Genomic DNA, 21,030 nt, shown 5'->3' on the forward strand with positions numbered 1-21,030 from the left:
GTCTCTGCTTTCTGTGTGTTTTCCCCCATTTTTCTTTTACTATATATACCATGTTAGAGGCTTTCCTCAAATGTGCATAATTGGTTCTTTAATTAAACTTGCAATAAGTACTTCCAATGAAAAGTACAGAGAGATTTGACCTAATTATAGGGGGAGGGTCATGGGCATTTCTTTGGAAAAAGACATGTTGGAAATGAGCACTGAGGGGTGCCTGGGTGGCTCAGTTAGTTAAGCACCCGACTCTTGTTTTGGCTCAGGTCATGATCTCAGAGTGGTGAGATAGAGCCCCATGTTGGGCTCTGCGCTCAGTGTGGAGTCTGCTTATCCCTCTCCCTCTGCTCCTCCCTCCCCCCACCCCCGCTCTTGCTCTCTCAAATAAACAAAAAAATCTTTTTTTTTTAAAGATTTTATTTATTTATTTATTTGAGAGAGAGCATAAGCAGGGGGAGCAGCAGGCAGAGGGAGGAGGAGAAGCAGGCTACCCGCTGAGCAGGGAACCCGATGTGGGACTCGATCCCAGGACCCAGAGATCATGACCTGAGCCCTTGAAGGCAGACGCTTAACTGACTGAGCCACCCAAGTACCTCAATAAATAAAAAAAAATCTTAAAAAAAAAAAAAAGAAATGAGCACTGAAAAATGAGAATGTAAAAAAGAAAAAAAAAAACAAAGAAAAAAAGTAAAAGAAAAGTGAGAGTATATAAGATGTAGGGTGTGGGGTAGGAGGAGGGGAGCCAGAAAGATGGGAGCAGGGGATAATGGGAAGCCTACCAGGCATTGGCCATTGCCTGTGCAAGGTCCTGAGAAAGAAAGAGTGAAATAGTGAAACACAAAGTACCATGAGTCTGGAGAGTAGACAAGGGTAGATCATGCAGAACACTATAGGCCACATCATGAGTCATGCCTTTATCTTAAAAAGAAAGAGGAGCATCTGGATGGCATCAAGCAGGAGAATGACACGATCAGATTTGCATTTTAACAATCACAGACTGGCTGCTACATGGAGAATAGTTAGAGAGTCATCCTCATGTCACCCGGGCTAACGATGACGGTGACTTTGACCAGTGTGGGAAAGCGGAGATAGAAAGGAATTAATGGATGTGGAATCCATTCCAGACTGGGTGATCAATCAGATATGTGAGTACGGGGTAGGAAGTGGGGTGACATGCTTGAGGGTGATTCTTCCGTCCCTGGCTGACGTGGTGAGCTGATGGCAGCGCTATGCACAGACCGGGAGAGTCCTGGGAAGGCTGCAGGTCTGGGCAGAAAGTGCCTGACTTCGCTTCTGCACAAGACCTTGGATGTCAGAATGCAACAATCCCACCCTCTAGACGTTCGTTCTGGTTCATTCTCAGTCTGTCGATGACCCGTTTTTACATTTCTTACCTCTGGTTTCCCTCCTCTGGATGACCCTTCCTTTTCCAATTTCCCACCTTAAAAAAATCCTGATTCCGGATTTCCCATAGCCAGGGATCTGGCGTGTTTACTCAATAGTATAAATACTTTATAGGTACTTGTTGAAAGGAGAAATAGGGGCACCTGGGTGGCTCAGTGGGTTAAGCGTCTGCCTTCGGCTCAGGTCACGACCCCAGGGTCCTCGGATCGAGTCCCGCATCGGGCTCCCTGCTCAGCGGGGAGCCTGCTTCTCCCTCTCCCTCTCCCTCTGCCTGATGCTCCCCCTGCTTGTGTTCTCTCTCTCTGATAAAGAAATAAATAAAATCTTAAAAAAAAAAGAAAGGAGAAATGAAGAAAAGTGGTGCCAGTAATAGCTGGAGACACAGAATAAAATGGGCACATCTTCCTGGATCATAAAACTGACAATTTCACTTGATATTTTGTAAAAAAAAATACATAATATATACATATATATGTATTTATTTATTTTTAAGATTTTATTCATTTATTTAAGAGAGAGGGAAAGAGTACCAGCGCATGAGCAGGGGGAAGGGCAGAGGGAGAAGCAGACTCCCCGCTGAGCAGGGAGCCCGATGTAGGGCTCGATCCCAGGACCCCGAGATTATGACCTGAGCTGAGGGCAGACACTTAACTGACGGAGCCACCCAGGCACCCCTATTTTTTTTTTAAAGATTTTATTTATTTATTTGACAGAGAGAGAGCACAAGTGGGGGGTAGGGGCAGAGGGAGCGGGCAGACTCTGCTGAGCAGGGAGCCTGACTCAGGGCTGGATCCCAGGACCCCAGGATCATGACCTGAGCGGAAGGCATGAAGGCATATGCTTAACCAACTGAGCCACTAGGAGCCCCTTTATTTATTTTTTTTAAAGATTTATTTATTTATTTTGAGAGAGAGAGAGAGAAGGGGGGAGGAGCAGAGAGCAAGGAAGAGAATCTCAAATAGGCTCCATGCCCAGCATGGAGCCTGACACGGGGAGCCTGACATCATGATCTGAGCTGAAATCAAGTGTCTGACACTTAACCGACTGAGCCACCCAGTCGCCTCTGTAAAAAAATTTTAAATCAAGTATTATAACTTCTTGGGGCGCCTGGGTGGCTCAGTCAGTTAAAGGTCTGCCTCGGCTCAGGTCAGGATCCCAGGGTCCTGCTTGATGGGGAGTCTGCTTCTCCCTCTCCCTCTGCCACTCTCCCTGCTTGTGTGCTCTCTCTCTCTGTCAAATGAATAAACAAAATCTTTTTAAAAAAAGTATTATAACTTCTAAGTAATTTCATATAGTATTTCATATGAAAACATAGCAAGAGACTTTGAAGCAGAATGCAAAGTTCATATGAATTTCTAGAATTCAGTATATGTCAAGGAAGGGCTGTTGTAGCTGCCCTACCTAGGCCGTGCCCCCTGTTTCCCTGCCCACATCCCCTCGACCTCCCCAGGTCTGCACCCTTGCTTGCTGTCAGGGTGGAAACCTTTGGATTTGGGGAAGAGCTGGGGTTAGGGAAGGAAGGGCAGGAGCTTGAAGCAAACAATGTTTGGACAAACTGCTGTGGGGAGCAAGTAACCAGCAGAGTAACGGTGCTGTTGTTTTTGTTTTTTTTAAGAATATTTTATTTTATTTATTTGACAGAGAGACAGAGAGAGAGCACAAGCAGGGGGAGCAGCAGGGGGAGAGGGAGAAGCAGGCTCCTCGCTGAGCAGGGAGCCTGATGCAGGGCTCGATCTCAGGACCCCGGGATCATGACCTGAGTCGAAGGCAGACGCCCAACCGACTGAGCCACCAGGCGCCCTAGCAGTGCTGTTCTAGGCCAGTGTGGCAGCAGGACTTTGTGGTATTCCAGTTCTTCAGGCTTCTCAGTCCTCCTCTAGCCATGCCCTGACTTGGGATCAGGGGCAAACACTGTGCCAGTCTCTCAGCCCCCAGGATTAGCAATGCCAACCAGTGAAATTCAAGGAGGTCAAGGAGTCTTTCAAGGGCATAGGCAGGTAGGCCAGAGTGAGGGGGACAAAGCTGAAGCCCAAGGAATCATTTCCTATCCCTGGAATGTCAGACACCACCCCAGAGTGGTTTTGGGGTTGGGTGGTGGTAGGCAGGGAGCCCTTTGCAGGGACCCTCACGTTGCACGACACAAAGGAACTCCCATTCTTCTACTCCTACCCCTGGGTTTACATCCTTACTTCAGCTGAAAGAGCTCACTAGGTCTGAGAATCGCTACTGTGTCCGGTTCCTGCAGAAGATGTGGCAAGTGAAGGTTTGTTTCCCACCAGGTGAGAGGCAGGGAAAGAATACACACAACATGGAGTTAAGTGATATTCTTGTTTGCAGGGGAAAGCTGAAATGGACCTCTGCCCTGCAGTTACTACATTCCTGAAAAGCATCGAAATCAACACTTGGTGAATATAAGTCTGGCTTTCAAACTGAAGCACCCTGACTTAGAAATACGACTTCAGGGGCACCTGGGTGGCTCAGTCGTTAAGCGCCTGCGTTCGGCTCGGGTCATGATCCCAGGGTCCTGGGATCGAGCCCCATATCGGGCTCCCTGCTTGGCGGGAGGCCTGCTTCTCCCTCTCCCACTCCCCCTGCTTGTGTTCCCTCTCTCGCTGTGTCTCTCTCTGTCAAATAAACAAGTAAAAAATCTTTAAAAAAAAAAAAAAAGGACGTCTTTCACCCTACTTTATTAAAAAAAAACAACAAACTCAGTTACAAGGGAAAACAAACTGAACCCATACTCACGTAGGCAAATCAAAAGTTTTTTGGCTTGTGTAATTGAAATTCCAGGGAAGTTCTGGCTTCAGGCAGAGTTTGATCTAGATACTCAAATGATGATAGAAATCTCCATCTGTGCCCCCTCTTTCTGTGGTTGCTTCATGCTCAGGGAAGCTCTCTTGCATCCTACTGGCTTAGCAATGTTAGCACACGTGGTGTATCTTACCCAAAAGTTCTAGCCGAAGTCAAGGTGCTGAGGCTCAGAAGCTCTGCTTATGTGTCATGAACTCATTTCAGGGAAAGACGATATGGTGTTTTGATTGGCTAGGCCTAGGTCACATACCCATGGACAGGAGAATGAAAGAGGGGTGGTTTTTAAAGGAAAATCTCTACAGTGCTGGCAGGCAAAAATAGCAGACGTTGGCCACAGGTGATGTAATGGGGAAAAAATGGGTTTGAGTCCAGACCCTGTCACTAACTAGCTGGGTAAAACTGAGCAAATTATCTAGCCTCTCTGAGCCTGTTTTCTCATCCAAATAATGGGATTAGTCTCTATCTATCGAGTGGGGTTAAATAGGATAAAGCATAAAAGGTGAGTGACATGTGGGAGAAGTACAAGAAATGTTCAGCTCGGGATGCTGTGAATTTAGGTTAGTGATTCCAAGCAAACATTTCATTTCAATACAAGAGCATTTCTTTAAAGAATAGCTTCCGTTATGTACTTTCCTGCTAAGTGAGGGCTCCTAATTTTCAGCCTGACACGTCCAGATTTTATATAAGATAAAGCCTTGACAACTCAGTTATGGAGATTTCTGTTTAATTAATTTTCTTGTTAACTCAAGATTAATTTGGCTGAAAGATTCTTTGGGTTTCAAACCTTGGCATTGAAAATCAGTCTAAATTGTCTGAATCCATTCGCTTGCTCTAAGCCCATTCCACTGAACAAATTGGGTTTGCTTTTTGATAGTGAAGGATCTTCGAACACTTGCGGGCTTTGTAGATCAAAAAGTTGGTGCCAAGAGGAGACCTTCCCAAAGCAAAGCTTCCACAATCCAGTGTTTCATTATAAATCAGACCACTAGAGCCAAGAAGAAGTGACTCAAAGAGACTGCATTCACAAAAGACTGATGCAATTATTTGCATGGCAATTTATTAATTTATGATCAGGATAGTGTTTTGAGACTATAAAATACCAATGTCCCCCATCCAAGAAAGCCACTCCCCTGTGCCAGAAGACAAATAATTCATCAGCCAGTAGCTTGGTGGCATGGAATCAGTCTTGGGGACCACTTCACTAGGCCATGATGAGGTCTGACAGATCACTGCCACAGTGACCCAACTCATGGTACTAAATGCAGCATTTGCCAACCTCTACATTTTTGAGCTTCTCTTTTCTAGGGACCCAACTGACCGTGCCTCTCTAGGACCCATCATCTATATCTTGTCCACACCATCTATAACTGGTCTACTTGATATCTACTTAACCAATTATAATTATAATGCAGTCCTGCCTTCCTGAAGTTTCACTGGGTCACCATGATGAAAATTTGTGATCCCAAATTCTTCAGGTGTTCTCTTTTGTCCTACCCCCACCAGTAGCTAATCTCACCCTTCCTGTAGCAGTTTTACTAGTTAACCCACAGAAACAGTCATATGTCCATAATGGTCAAGGTCTTGACAACTCTCAGAGATACTATCAGCTATTACCTGGAAGGGTACTCACTGGAACCATGAATTTGACAGTGGCAAAAGAAAACATGCAGGGCTTGCAATGAATCAATATTGACCTCCACACATACTTAGGGAACAGATTCCTGCCATGGGTTTGCCACATTTCTTTTCTTTTTTAAAAAATTATTATTTATTTATTTGACAGAGAGACAGTGAGAGAGGGAACACAAGCAGGGGGAGTGGGAGATGGAGAAGCAGACTCCCCACTGAGCAGGGAGCCCGATGCGGGGCTCGATCCCTGGACCCTGGGATCATGACCTGAGCTGAAGGCAGACGCTTAACGACTGAGCCACCCAGGTGCCCCGCCACATTTCTTTTTCTTTCTTTTTTTTTTTTTTAGATTTTATTTATTTGAGAGAGAGAGAATGAGATAAAGCATGAGAGGGGGGAGGGTCAGAGGGAGAAGCAGACTCCCTGCTGAGCAGGGAGCCCGACACAGGACTCGATCCCAGGACTCCAGGATCATGACCTGAGCCGAAGGCAGTTGCTTAACCAACTGAGCCACCCAGGCGCCCCACATTTCTTTTTCTTTGAAAACTCAAGACAATGTTTTTCTTAATCAAGACATTCAGTGAAGATGGCAGACTGAGTTTTGAAGTTGCTACTTCTATTAAGGACACACACACTCTGAGAGAATTCTACTATTTCTCAATCTCAACTCTTATACCTTTACCTCTCTGGCTTTTGTCTGATTACATGAAATATCTCTGCTCTTATTTTCTGCCTGTATTTGCTTCCAGCTGTGGCAATTTCTCCTCAGTCTCTATTTGTTATTCTTCCCTTTGTGCTTTAATGACTCTATGATGGGCATCTCACACAATCCCCCCCTTAATTTTTCCCTATCTCTATTCTTTCTTTCTTCCTCTCTTCATCTATTTCCTCTTTTTCCTTGTTCCTTCCTTCGGATATTTTTGTTTGTCTGGGTTTTTTTTTTTTTTTTTTTCTTAGATCTTATTTTTTTTAGGTAATCTCTACACCCAACTGGGGCTCAGACTCACAACCCTGACATCACACTGCTCTATCAACTGAGCCAGCCAGGTGCTCCCTTCCTTCGGATGTGTATTTAATCAGTCTGCCCCCACCCCCTTCTTTCCCTCTCTGTGGTTCTCCTCAGTCCCTTTGCCTATTCTTCCATCTCAGTTTACATCCCTGATTCTGACTTCTCTTCATCTTCCTACCAGTCTCTGCCTATCAGTTCCTGTCAGGCTCTTTGTGTTTTGCACTGTAGCTGTTTGTCCTTTGTCTTTCTGCCCGTCTCCAACTCAACATATTTCCTACTTTCTTTTTCTGCCAGTGAATCTTTCCATTGAGTGCCTCCTCCACCTTCTGTTCTTCTGCTTCTCAGCTCCCCTAATTCCCCTCATCTCTATTTCCCCCCCTCTCTTCTCTTGCTCTGCCCATCTCTCAAAATGCCTCTCTTCCCTCCATCTCTCCTGAGTCTGGTTGTTCCTCTTTGTCACTCACTCTATTTCTCTGTCTAGACCATCTGTGCCTTGCACCCTTGGGGTCCCTTCCTGTCAGCTTTTATTTCTATTTTTCTTGTCCTCTTTGTTTATGCCCATTTTACCAGTTCTGTGACTTTGGTTCCCGTCAGCATCCACAACAGTCTTTCTTAACATTTCGCCAAGGATTCCCTGTCTTGTCCTCCATCTCTCTTCACCTCTGTCTCTTCGATACAGGTGATCCTTCTCTTTCTTTCTGTCCCTCAATCTATGTATGTCTATTTCTATCATCCCTTTTGTCTTTCTCTAGCTCAACTTTTGGGCAGAATTTTTTTGTTTTAATCTTCCTGTCTCTTGCTTTTGCTCATGTATCTTTTCTGTGGGTAATTAAGGGTTATCTCTTTCTGTCCATTGTTTAGTAGAATAGCAATCTTAATCTGCTTTACACTTCCCATAACCTGGCTGTTCTGCCTGAAGAAAGGAGAGATTTTGTGCCATAGGGGAAAGAAAAGGCAGCAGAAGTGGTAGGGGAGAGGGGCGCCTCGGTGGCTCAGTCAGTTAAGTGTTGAACTCTCGATTTCAGCTCAGGTCACGATCTCAGGGTTGTGAGATCAAGCGTGGCGTTGGGTGTAGAGCTTACTTAAAAATAAAATTTAACAAAAAAAAAAAAAAGAATTTTTCCTGTCTCTTAAGTGAGATGAGAGAATGAAAATTGGATGATTAAAAAATTACCCCAGGGGCACCTGGGTGGCTCAGTCGGTTAAGCACCTGACTCTTGGTTTCAGCTCAGGTCATGATCTCAGGTTTGGAGATGGAGCCTGCTTAAGATTCTCTCTCTCTCTCTCTCTCCTATTGCCCCCACCTCTAAAAAAAAAAGTTGCATGGGAGAAAGGAGAGGACAAGCTTGCAAATGAATCCTAGTAGAGGGTCAAATATTCCTTAATCCCTCTGCAGGCAAGTGAAAGCCTTCCCTCATCTACTTCTACCCCTGCCTTCATCCTTCCATGAAAGCCTGGACCTTGGAAAACGTTACACTTGGCACCCAGAATGGGTGTTTAAGTCCCTGCTATGGCTCTGGACTTCAGTACTGTCCTAAGAAGACAGACCTAGTCCCATGCTCATTCCTTTAAGGATCTGCACTTTCGGATGCCTGGGTGGCTCAGTTGGTTAAGCGACTGCCTTCGGCTCAGGTCATGATCCTGGCATCCCGGGATCGAGTCCCGCATTGGGCTCCCTGCTCAGTGGGGAGTCTGCTTTGCCCTCTGACCCTCCCCCCCTCACGCTCTCTCACTTTCTCTCCCTCAAATAAATAATAAAAAACCAAAATCTTTTAAAAAAAAGAATCTGCATTTTCTTAGAAAAGGTCAGGAGATAGTAAGAAAATTTAAAAGGCAGATGCTGGGCTTTTTAAAAATGTAAAAGGCCGTAGGACTAGCAGTAAGTACAAACACAGTAGTGTGGCTTTGAGAACCAGAAATAGCAGCACTGCAGTGGTCCAGTCCTTCTGTTTCTTGGCCACGAGTACGTCCATCCCTACCGCTACCGATAGCACCTGTTGTGGCCTCCTCCCCCTGCTAGAATTTGGTGGCAGGTGAGACCTCTCTTCCCTCTGAACCCACCCCCTCCACATTGGATCTCTCCGGTCCTAACAAGACCTCACCTTTCTTCACCTGTTCCTGTGTTAAAAGTAGAGGATGTCATTGGCAATTTCACTTAGCTTCATGCCTCCTGCCACCCCTTATTGGTAGCACTGGCCGTACCTCGAGTTAGTTTGCTGGAAGAAGCAGTCATCTGATGATGGAATTCACTGAACAATAGCCCAGTTTCCCACCCATCCATGAACATCAGCATTTCTTCTCAGATCCTAGGAATGGGGGAGGGGTGTGAGTGACTTGGAAGAGGGACTGAGATACTGAAAATTCAGTCCAGTCCTTACCCCAATGAAGGACTGTACACTGTAGACCACCATCTCCTTGTCCTGGCCCTACCTCCCCCAGGACTGGCAGAAGAGGAGCCTGAGGCCTCTCTCTAGTCTTTCAGGCTGAGAGTGGAATCATCCCTGGTGACAAGCTCACCATCACGACATCTCCTTGTGCCCCTGGTTTCCTTGTGCCCAGGGATGGGTGGATGAGGCTGAGACCGCAGGACATCGCTGACCAAAATACGGACACCCAGTGTGATGCTTAGGGCACCCACAGTGACCAGCCCAGTTGCACCAAGGATGACCAGAGGAGGAGGCACCTGGTGTTGCTGTCGGATCAGCCACAGACTCATCCACCCCAGAGGCACCAGGCGGAAGAGGACCAGGGTGGCCAGGGTGGCCCAGCTGGCCATGCAGAAGGCCAGGGATGGGGCCTGGTGAGAAAGCAGCAGCAACTGTCGTAGGTGCAGGCAGACAGAGTTCAGCTCCAGGAGCAGAGACACCATAGAGAAGCCCACATACTGGCTGGACAGAATGGCAGTGCTGAAGCAGCTCACTACCTGGGGAACCGGGGTCAGAGGTCAGAGGACCCTCCATGACCTCCCCCACCCCAATCATGTACCAATATCCCAGGCCTTAAGACAGGGGCTCCCAAGCATTTTGTGGCACCCTATCAAAAACCTGCCCTTTATACTTACCCTTATGTTGGGGACTGAATGGCCTTAAAATAACCCTTCCATAGGACAGAAGCAGCCTTGGCCCAGAGGCTGTCTCCCCTGGGGCAGCAACAGCATCCGCACACTTCCATTCCTGGGCTTTCATGCCGCATGCCCACTCCCTATACTGGGACTCCCCTTTCTCAGAAAAGCTCCATATGCAACATTTCTGCAATCAGATGGGACACCCGAGGGAATCCGAGCTACTCAGGCAGTGCTCAGACTCCAGCTGTGGCTAGCAGTCAATCCTCTTCCCCCAAACCAGCCCAAGGTTGGGGAGATCAAGCACCAACAGGGGTCAGAGACTCTGGGAAGTCATTGGACAGAAACCTGAAGAGAAACTGGGGACCCCAGCCTGAGCATACCACCCTTCCTGTGTCTCCTTTCCCCAAGTCTCACCACCAAATGATGACACAGATGTTCCCAGGCCTGGCCCAAGGTCTGGTTCCACAGTATGTCAACTCCATCCGCCAAGAAATAACCTATGGGTGTGGCACGAGGGGGAGGGGCATTAGGCCTCCCCTAAGTTGTAGCTCCTGGAGAGGAATCTTCATCCCCTCCTTTTTCTGGGTCTTCAGTTTCCTTCAGCAAAGCTGCCAGAAACATTTGACCCCTATGGAGAGGGCAAAGGGGATGTGGAGTAACCATTGTTAGGTTGCTCCCCGACCAAATGGCCCGGCATTCCCTGCAGACTCACCCACGGACACAGCCACCAGCACCAGGGCCCAGGGCGGGTGGCCGTGAATCGGGTCGGCAGCCATCTGAGGGTACACCAACAGCCTGTAGAAGGGGGGGGGGGCCATGGTCAGCATCGTGCAGACTCAGACCCCATTCTCCCGCTGTGCACACTCACCCACCCATTCACACCCCCACCCGGTGTCAGACTGTCGAGGTCCGGCTTCGATTTTGAAGGCGCCCGCCGGGTCTTTCAATCTCAGCTTTCCACCCCTCACCCAGGTGCCTCCCGAACCTCTATACCCCGCACCCGAGCAGCGCCCCAACCCCTGTGAGCAGGCTGTGCAGCAGGGAGACACAGATGTTCCGCCACTTCCAACGGTCCTGGGCAGCAGATCCTGGCGCGGGCAGCAGCTGCAGCGCCCAGCGCAGCCCCCGGAAGGCGGCGAAGGAGGCGCCGGTCACAAGGAGCCCCCAGGACGCCATGGCCTGGTGGGCGGGCTAGATCCGGTTCAGTCCCTTGGACCCCTGCGCTCTCAGCCGGGACTCATCCAATGCCAGCTGCGGGGACTGTGCGCTGGCTTCCGGACAGGAACAGGTCCTCGGCCTCCCCGGCCCACCGCGCCTCTGGCATCCGCTCCAACTTTTCCAGGGTTTGACCACGCCCCCATCACTCGGCTAGGTGGCGATTGGAGCAGCCGTGGGGCCACGCCCCGGAGCCCCCGCAGCCGATCGCGTCCCGCCCTAGCCGGGGATGGAGGGTTGGGGGCTCCCGGGGACCAAGCCTGGCGACCGAGCTCAGGGGGACTTCCAGCATGTCCATAGGGGTCTTCCCCAACGCCATGTGTCCCAAACCCCTCGGAGCTCCAGAAATAGGTTGCTAATCTCACCTGACATTCCCACAGGCCCCGCCCCATCGTCTTTCACCTCCTCTTCCCACGCTAACCTCTCACCTGCTGGTCATCCTTCTGCCCACTGCACTCTCCCCGACCTGAAGGTAGAGGCCAGCGCACACCCACTCGCACATGCTTAAACATCGCCACCGCCCTGCCCCGCACCACCCCCCGTCTCAGCTGTGGGGGTACCTCGCTTCCTTGGAGCCACCCTTTCCACCTCCCGAGGTTTCCAGACCTTTAGCACATCATAGCGACCCTATGATTCCAACAGTCCTGTTCCTTTACGCTGTACCTTCAAACGGAACAACAGCTCCCATTTTGGAGAGGCGACCCACTGGGGACTCCTCCCCCAACCACTTTTGGGGGCCTACGGAGGAGCCTTGCTATTAGGAAGGGGAGGCAAAAGGAAAGCACTCAACACCGAAGTCTTGAAAAGCAGCCCTCCCCCAAGGGCTTGGTACACGGTAGGTGAATAGAATTCCCTCTTCCAATCTGAGGCGGCAAGGAGAGGTCACACAGGGTCACCTCAAGGTTGGGGCAGAATCAGAATAACAAAGACTGATGGGATTCTAGAACCTTTCAGCCTGGAGAGGAAAATCTGCGCCCCTCCCCCATCTTCCAACTCCTGAAGAGTGACAGGTTTTTACTGTTTTCCTTACTCCACTCCACACCTCTTAGCGGGCTGAAAGCCAGTAACTCAAGAGCGCCGTTGCCATACATGGAAAGGGTAGATTCCAGCTACTCCCAGAGAATGAAGTTGTCCACATTCTCACAACCCCTTTTCTTCACCAAAACCCCATTATGTCCAAAGGGCTAGGGGCACCCCTTGATTCTTCCACACCTGCCTCTCCAAGCTTTTAAAAAAATTACACTGATTCTTTTAAATTTTATTACATGAAAACCATACACAATATAGAAAATTTTAAAGTTACAGAAAAGCCAAAGAGAAAATTACAATGACTTTGTTCCACTGTGCAAAGATAACCACCATTAACATTTTGTCTTCTTCATCTGTTTTATGTATACAAGAATATACCCATCTTTTTAAAAAACAAAATTGAGATCACATAATACACATTATTTTTATAACCCTCTTAATATTCAAAGAGCATTTTTCTTTCCAGTCAAATGTTCTTCTACATGACTTTTAATGGCTGTGCGGTACACCATCTGGATGGATATACAATGATTTACTTAAGCAATCCCCCATTGCAAATTTTCATTACAGCAGAAAAGAAATGAATTCCCAATCAGACAGTTGCTTCTCATTTTCTCTATTGCAATACTGGGATGAGCATCTTGTGACTAAATCTTTAATTATTTTCTCAGGATAAATTCCCAAATGTAGAATTACTAGGTCAAAGGCGATGGAAACTTTTAGGGTATTTGAGACATATTACCAAACTGACATCCAGGAAGGCCATACCAGTTTGCACCCCCATATGCAATGTATAGGAGTGTTATTTTAGTATTTCTTTGCCAATACTGGGTCTTTCTTTTTTTAAAATATAGTTTGCTAAGGGAAAAATGCTTTCAGCTATATTTGTCTTTCTTTAATTACTAATGAAACACACTTTGTTTTTCATGGTTTTATCCATTTGAATTTCTTCTATGAATTTCCTTCGTTATGTCCTTTCACAGCTGGTTCTTGCTCCTTGAGGCTGCTTTATATAAAAATTACAGGGTAGGGAGGTAGAAGTAGGAGAATGAAGCCACAGGACACTTTAATACAGTCTCCTATCTCTGAGGGAGGCAGTAAGTAACACTGGAGAGAAATAGTGAATGAGGCAGATGGCTGGGAGCTGGCTGTCCTCCCTCCTCCTGGGGTGCTCCTGCCCTTTATGGGTCCCCTCTGCAGGGTGCCCAGACAGGGCCCTGTGCTCTCCAGGCCTGGTCCTTCACTGGTCTTCTGCCTGCCTCTGTGTCCCCAGGCTGCTCTTCCTCATCTTTACTTCATGATGGGTGAGGATGGCAGAGCCACATACCCGGGGCTGGAGGGAGACTCTGTGGCCAGTGAAGCGGGGAGGGGAAGAAAGGATGGAAGCAATGTCCAGGGACAGAGCAATCTTTGTTGCAGACTATGAGTTGACTCAGTCTACCCACCTCCTCCACCGCAGTCCCACACACATCCAGCTTAGGCTGCAGGAGGGTGGGTTCAATGATCTACTCTCCCCTAGATCTCTGTTTCTCATAAATGGAGACTAGGACCCTGCTATCTCCACACCTCCTGCTCCACAACAGGACAGCTTCCTACAGCCCCTGAATTTGGCCACCTTCAGGCAGGGAGACTGGGTCACGGTTGAACCACACCAGAGCCTGAGCCCCAAGAGTCAGACTGCATCAGGAGCTGGGGGGTGGTAGGTTTATACTGCTTGATGCCCCAAACGGGGTCACATCCCATAACCCACCTCTCCTCATTGCTGGAGGGAACTGTCTGCCTGCACAAGCCGGAGCAGGGTCTCACAAATTATCCTGGAAGGTAAAGTGAGGAAAGAAACAGGAACAGCGGTTGCAACCCCATCAGGGGCTGCAGTCCTGTTTCGGGTGGCAGAGGAAGCCTGGGGCCACCTTTGCATGGTGGGATGTCAATGGAGAGACTGAGCTCCTCCCGGCCCCTTGCACTGGTCTAACCCTAGCACCCCCTTCTAACCCTCCCCCCACTCTCCTTGGGTTATGGTGTTCATGGATGGGGGGAGGGGCAATAGCTTATGTGAAAAGCTGTTTTGTTCCCACCCACCCGGAGAGGACAGCCCAGGCTCTGAGTAGTCTGTAGAAGTAGGCTTCTGATTCCCTCCTGCATACTCAACCATGTGATTCCCCATGTCACAGGTGGAGAAGCTGAGACAAGAGGTCTAAGGGTCCCACACATAGGTGATTATTCCTGAATCTAGAGTCTAGGCCAGTCTAAGGAAATAGAGGAAAAGGTAAGAGCATTGGGATGACTACTCAGATGGGAGTCTCAGCATGACCGTTTTCCTGAAGAAGAAATTTACTTTGGACCTCACCTGGAAAGGCAGTAGGAGCGAAAGGGAGACAAGGAAGGAGGGCCAAGAAAGACATCTGGGTAAAAGGGTAGACAGTCTTCTTTGCTCCTGTTATCATCCTCCTCTTGTCACACCAGTGTAGACCAACTATCCTTGGTTGGTCACAGCCATCTATTCCCCAAACCAACCAGGGTCTCTAATCTGAAATTGTTCTTTCTTGGTGGGCCAATCTGGCTGAAGGCTCTCCAACTGAACAAGGTCCCCTTCCCTCCCACTGTTCGGACCTTCCCATCCCCAGTTCTGTCACCTTCCAGATGAAGGGGAAAGCAGCTCCTTCTCCTCTTCCTCCTCCTCCTTGAAGCCAGGGGCAGAGGGCAACAGTTCTTCAACTGGCAGCTTTAGCTGGGTCAGGACATAAAGCTTGCCACTGAAGAACTACTGCGGCTCAGCCAGGTGAGGATGTGGGAGGGACAGGCTCCTAAAAGGAAAAGGAAGAAAAAATGGGAAGGATCTGAGCAGGGCCATATCACAGGGACACTGTCCCACTGGCCATCGAAGTCCAGCTCCAACAGATGCTCAACCTTGTAACAAAGCGTTCTTGGCTCTGACCTGGGCCTGCAGGAGCGGTTAACTTCAGTAAGAAGCAAGAGGCAGCTCTAAACATACTTCCTTGTGCCTCTTTCCAGAACCGAAGGCTGTAGAGACCCAGGTCTGCTCTCACCCCTCCTTGCCCCAGCTATCCATGGAGGGCCCAGCCTCTTCAGCATTCAGAGAGGGCTGGACTTAGAACCCTGGATATACTCCACCAGTTGCCCAGGTACTAGGTGAGAAGTTACACCTTAGGTCCAGAAATGTGAGTTCAGTGATCAGGGAGTTCAGCTGGAAGAGTTTTGGGGGCCTACATCTGGGGAAGAGTGAGGAAGGGAGGAGGTCTAGAGTTTGGAAGGTCAGCAGAGCCTCCAGGGACTGTGAGGAGAGGACAGGGGACCAAAGGCTGGAGGGGAGGGAGGTATGGGCAGGGTGGATGGGCAGCTTCCCCAAGACTCTTAAATGCCAGGCATTCCGCTTGCGCATTCCGGGTACATCTGGTATGAATTCCAGGCTGTCTGCCGGCCCCTCCATGTCTGAACTTTGTTCCAAGTTCCAAGCCCCGCCCCCACAGTTCCAACGCATGAATCAGCAGGAAAAGCCGGGCCCTGCAGCATGGCCCAGGGAGGGGGCTGGGGGCGTGGCAGGCTTGAGGGCCGAGAGCTGGGGAGGGCGGGTCTGTGCTGACACTCAGTCCAAGGGCATGGCCCATGCCAGTGTGAGGAGCCAAAGGCAGTCTTGCCTTGAGACTTCTATACTCAGAGGGTAAGAAAAATTAGGGTGGGGGTGGGAGGTTTTCAAATTACAAAAACCCTCTTGGGGAGACATGAACTTTGTGGTATCTTCCTTCCCCCAGGTGACCAGTCCAACTCCTTCCCACTCTCCTCTGTCTGAGCCAGCTCTGTTCAGCCCATAGGACTCAACGGCTGCTCAGAGTCTATGCCAAGCAGGTGCCCTTGGCTGCAGGGCGGGGTGGGCCCAGGGCACTGACCCTCTGACCAGCTGCTCCATCAACTCTTTGGCACCCTGACAATTCCTAGCCCAGTCTGACAGCCAGGATGACAGGCCAAATGAGTTGGAGGCTGGAACTAGGGCCGGAGGGAGGTGGGGGCGATAGCCTAGCGAGAGGCCATAGGGAGGGGCCAAGAGTTGGCCGAGAGGTGGGGAGAGAGGGAGCCCAGTGATGACTAACCCAGGCGCCCCACCCAGCCAGCCGGCTTCCCAGGCGGTCACGGCCAGGCCTGGGCTAGGGGCCCCACAACCGGACATGCTGGGGGGAGGTGCAGAGGTGACCTTCTCTGGGCCCAAGACGGCCAGTTAGGCTGGGGAGGGGGGGTTAGAGTTTCCAGGTCCTCCTCCAGCCCGCTTCCCCCACCAACCGCGGTGAAACCCTAACCTTTGGGTTGCATAAGGCCCCCGCACCGCCGCCCCCTACTCCTCTCCCCTCCCCCCTTACATAACATCCCCTGGAGGGAACGAGAGGAGGGGCCGGCCCGCCCAGAGACCCCTTCCCTGCCAGGGCGCTCAGTTGGCCCTGACCAACTGACTGCCAGTAGAGGAAAACTACCTCCCCGCTACCCGCCCAGTCCAAACCCTCCCCAAGCTGGGAGGCCAGTTCTCGTATCCGCTGACCAGGAGGCGCCGAGGTTAGCTGCCCCTAACCCTCTAGCCCCTCGTCTTCCTTCTAGCCACTCTGCAAAACCCTCCGCCACGACTGTCGTTCCGTTCTTTCTTTAAACCTCCTGCCACACTACTCCAGCCAGTCCAGGCCCCCTCTCCCCAAAGGCTTCCCTGCCCCCGCCGCCCCCTTACCCCTCCCCCGGAAGGGCAGGGTGTGGCCACCAGGACCCTACTTTCCCCCATTACCCCATTAGCATGGTTCCCTCCAGTGCGACCGGGACCCCAGCTCACACCCACCTGGTGCTGGGTGGGGGGTTTGCTGAGGGTAAGGGAGCAAATCAGTGCGTCCGTTCCCCACGGCCGGCGGCGCTGTGTCTTCCCTGCGCCCAGCACACACCGGCTCCAGTCTCCGATCAGCTGGCGGCGTCGTGACGCACAAGCTGCGATTGCACCGCCCAGGGCCAATCACCGCCCACTGCTGGGCAGCGTGACCACACCCACTCGGGGGCGCCAGCACTTCGCCCAGGACCCGCCTCACCGGGCGTCTTAGCTCTGATTGGCAAGGAGGCCACCCCTTTGCCTGGTGGAGCTGCGCTAGGCCACGCCCACCAACTCACGAGCTCGCCAATAGATGAAAGGGTGTGGCTGAGCCCTCCGCCTAAGGCCGCTTGCTTTGAGAGCGCTACGTCAAACCATAGTCCTAAAGAGCAGAAGGAAGTAAAGGCGTGTGTGTTTGCAGTGCACACTGGTCAATGTAGTTCTCGGTCTGACACCTCGTTCCCAGAATCCAGCGCGCTCTGTGAGTTGGCATTTTTAAACTCAGTTCTGAATCCATCCCGGCGAAGTCCTTAAAGGGCTACAGCCCCACCTTTTGGGAGCCGTGAGTGCTTCTTTTAAGACTACCCCAAAACGGATTCGCTGACTTCTGCGCATTAGGCAATAGCTCTCTAGGGAAAGATGGAGCAGGCGAAGCAGCAGGAGTGGGTAGAACTGAAGGTGGAAATCAGCCTCCAGGGCAGCAGGCTCTTCCATTGGATGAGGACTCCTGAGGGTTTTTGGGGAAGGGAAAACTGCCCACCTCGCCTAGTGCTAGCTTTCACTGGAGAGATCTAGTCCTCCTCTCCTGGCGGGCTCTTACTAACCAGGAGACTTTTCTTGTAGAGTATGTCTTGTCCCAGTCGTAGACAGAGCCTCTCAAGCCGCAGACTCCTAACAAAAGATTCATAGTACAGTCTTCACCTGAGGGTAGAAGCAAGACTTGTGGTTGGAAACTAGGGGATGGGTCGTGCCAAAGTGTCAACTGGTAAGCAACCCCATCCTCTGCCTAATACTCCATTCTGTCCCGCCCTCCAGAAGCCTTTCACTGACTCAGGCCTACTTAGAAGGGATTTCAAAGGTAAAGACCAATGGGGAGGCTGCCCCTTCCCCAGGGGCCAATCAGAGCCTTGGGGGGGCGGGGAATGGGCAAAACCGAGAGGAACCCAATGACTTGGCAAAAGCTGCTGAACCGCTTATTTAAAGGGGCAAGTCTGGGACCCGTGGCAATTTATCACCCACCCGCCCCCACCCCGCTCCCCCAAAGACGAACGTGTGGACGGGGGTCCATGACTTTTCCATAGGCTCCCAATTGAGTGTAAGGGTAACTGAGCCGGAAGGATGAGTCTGGGGTGTGAGATAGTTTCTCTGTATTAAATACGGGCTCCACCAAGTAATTGCTGTGGTTCCTAGGAGCTCCAGAATTTTGAGCCTGCGTTCAGAACATTGTGCCTTTAAGGAAACTTCCTGCCTTCCACCCCAGTAACAGCTGATTGTTGGAAAGTGTGACCTCAGGGGACGAATCAGCTGTTACCACATCCTCCTCCAGGCCTGCCCTCCTCCATCCCCTTATCCCCCCACCCCCACCCCGGCGCCTCCGCCCCAACCCTCTTGGGTCGTGAGGGAAAAAAAGAGATGGAACCCCAAATATGGGGGACCTACTTGTATGTTCTTTCCTCTTTCACTCCAAGATTGTCTCCCTCCTCCCTCTCGCCGCCGCTCCCCCCCCCCCAAATCTGCTGGTTAGTTCTTCAGAGGTTCTGAGCTTGGAACGAGAGGTATTTCCTGTCTGCACAGTCAGCTCAGATCTGCCTTCGCAGGTCTAGAAGGAGGCCAGTATTGGGGAAGCCCAGAATGGTGGCTGGCTGTGTGTGTGGGTGCTCCAGGAATGGGTGCTGGGGAAGGTCCAGTGAAGCAGCAAACCAAACCTAGAGGAGAGGAATGGCTGTGGAAAGCAAGCCTCCTGGGGTCAGAACCCTGCTCCCCAGGCCATTTGCCCCCTACTCCCTACTCAAGTTGCCCTATTCCTTCCCAGACAGGGACCAGCTAAGGGGACTCTCTTGGCTTTGCCCATTCACTCCACTTTTACCCTAGATGCCACCTGGCCCTTGTTTTATTTACCTTCTCACCCTCCACAGCAAGGGTGCTAATGTGGATCTTCACAGGGGCTGCAGGTGGAAGGCACTGATCCCAGGAACCAGGGGCTTTGACTGGGAAGTCCTGCAGGAAGACCCAGGTAAATATTTTACCCCAGTCCTGAGCTGGGGAGTCAGGGTCATTCCAGGACAAACTTAGTGTGAAGTCCCAGGACTGACTTGGCAAGGTTGGGAGAAACTGAGCAGGGCCTTGGCCAAGCTTGGAAGAAAGAGAAACCTCACCAGCTGCCCCCATTATCCATTATCCTTATCTTGGAAGTCCCATCCCCTTCCTACCCAAGGCCTTTGGGGTAGGCCTATCCCTACTTTGTTCTGCTAACTCTCCCTCCCCTCACCCTCCCACCCCATAGGGCAAAAGCACAGGCTTTGAGTCCAGGGTTTCTCAACCTCAGCACTATTGACATTTTGGGCTAGATAATTTCTTGTTGTGGGGGCTGTCGTTTGTAACATACTTAGCAGCATCCCTGGCCCACTAGATGAAATTAGCAACACCCCTACCCTGCAGTTAGGACAACCACAAGTGTCTCTGGACATTACCAGATGTGCCCTGGTAGCCAGAATCTCCCCCAGTTGAGAATTATGGAATTAGACAAACTTGGATTCAAATTCCAGCCCTTACCAGCTGTGAACTTGATGAAGATACCCAACATCTCGGCACCTCAATTTCCTCATCTACAAAAGAGTGAATAATAAATTCACGGTTTAGGGGCGCCTGGGTGGCTCAGTCGTTAAGCGTCTGCCTTGGCTCAGGTCATGATCCCAGGGTCCTGGGGTCGAGTCCCGCATCGGGCTCCCTGCTCAATTGGAAGCCTGCTTCTCCCTCTCCCACTCCCCCTGCTTGTGCTCCCTCTCTCGCTGTGTCTCTCTCTCTGTCAAATAAATAAAATCTTCAAAAAAAAAAAAATTCACGGTTTATTGTAGGTATTAAAAAAGGATTATATTTGAAAACACCTAGCACAATATCTGGCCCACAGTTGGTGCACTAAATGTTAGCTTCCTTCAGTTTTCTCCCTGCCAGATCAGCAAGAACTAACCTCACTCAGCCTGGGCTGACTGCCTGGGCAGCTGCAGCTTCCCTCCCTGACTAGCCAAGCCATGACCTCCAGGAAACTCAATATTGAAGTTGGCAAAAGGGAGTGGCTAATTTGGTCCCAGAATCCCCAACGCTCAAGGGTGCTTGGGTTGGGATTCCACGGAAATGTGGGAATTGAGCTGTTACAAATCATTACATCAAGATGTGGCCTGCAGAATGAACTGGGGTGCTTGTTAAAAATTCAGATTCCTGGGTCTCACCCCAGACTACTGAATCAGAAGTACATCATCAAGTTTGAAAATCACTGTTTTAGGCCTCGGATTGGGGAAGGAGTCAGTGCTCCAGAAATCTTAGTGCACCAGTGCCCAGCATTGTAAGGCCATCCTATTCAAGGGAAGAAAAGAATCCTTAAGTTATGGTTAGTTACACTCAAGGTCATTGTTGTATTGCAACGAAACCACTAGAGGGCAGAGCACACACCGACTTGCAGGGAGAAAAAGCAGCGCCTGCTCAGTCTGGGTAAACAGACCAGAGCAAAGACCAGGTGGACCCAATTTTATTGTTCCTTAGCAGCAGGCACTACCTTTTATCAAAACCCGTTCTCTTGCCTTCAGGTACTCAGACCAAATTTGGGGATGGAGATTGTCAAGGAACCCGTAATTTCTCAGGTGAAAAAAATAGTACTATATGGCCAAGGAGTACAGTGAACATTGGTTTGAGAATGAGATAGTCTGAGTTTGAATCTTGGCTCTACCACTTCTTACCTATGTGACCTTGGGCAAGTTACCTAAGGGTGTCAGCTTCCTCATCCTAAATGCTAATAAAAATATCTTCTTAAAA

General features: G+C 50.2%; 1 protein-coding gene across 1 annotated transcript; it reads right to left on the bottom strand.

The window, feature by feature from the left end:
• Positions 1-8,655: 8,655 nt before the first annotated feature.
• On the bottom strand, positions 8,656-11,208 carry TLCD2 (TLC domain containing 2). Its single transcript, XM_032429038.1, has 4 exons — positions 10,909-11,208; positions 10,621-10,703; positions 10,323-10,405; positions 8,656-9,767 (listed from the first exon to the last, which is right to left on the bottom strand). Exons 1-4 carry the CDS (start codon positions 11,082-11,084, stop codon positions 9,315-9,317), a joined length of 795 nt encoding a protein of 264 aa, XP_032284929.1. The 5' UTR covers positions 11,085-11,208; the 3' UTR covers positions 8,656-9,314.
• Between the last annotated feature and the right edge of the window lie 9,822 nt (positions 11,209-21,030).

This window comes from Phoca vitulina, unplaced genomic scaffold, assembly GCF_004348235.1.
Source record: "Phoca vitulina isolate PV1807 unplaced genomic scaffold, GSC_HSeal_1.0 scaffold40, whole genome shotgun sequence".
NCBI lineage: Eukaryota > Metazoa > Chordata > Mammalia > Carnivora > Phocidae > Phoca > Phoca vitulina.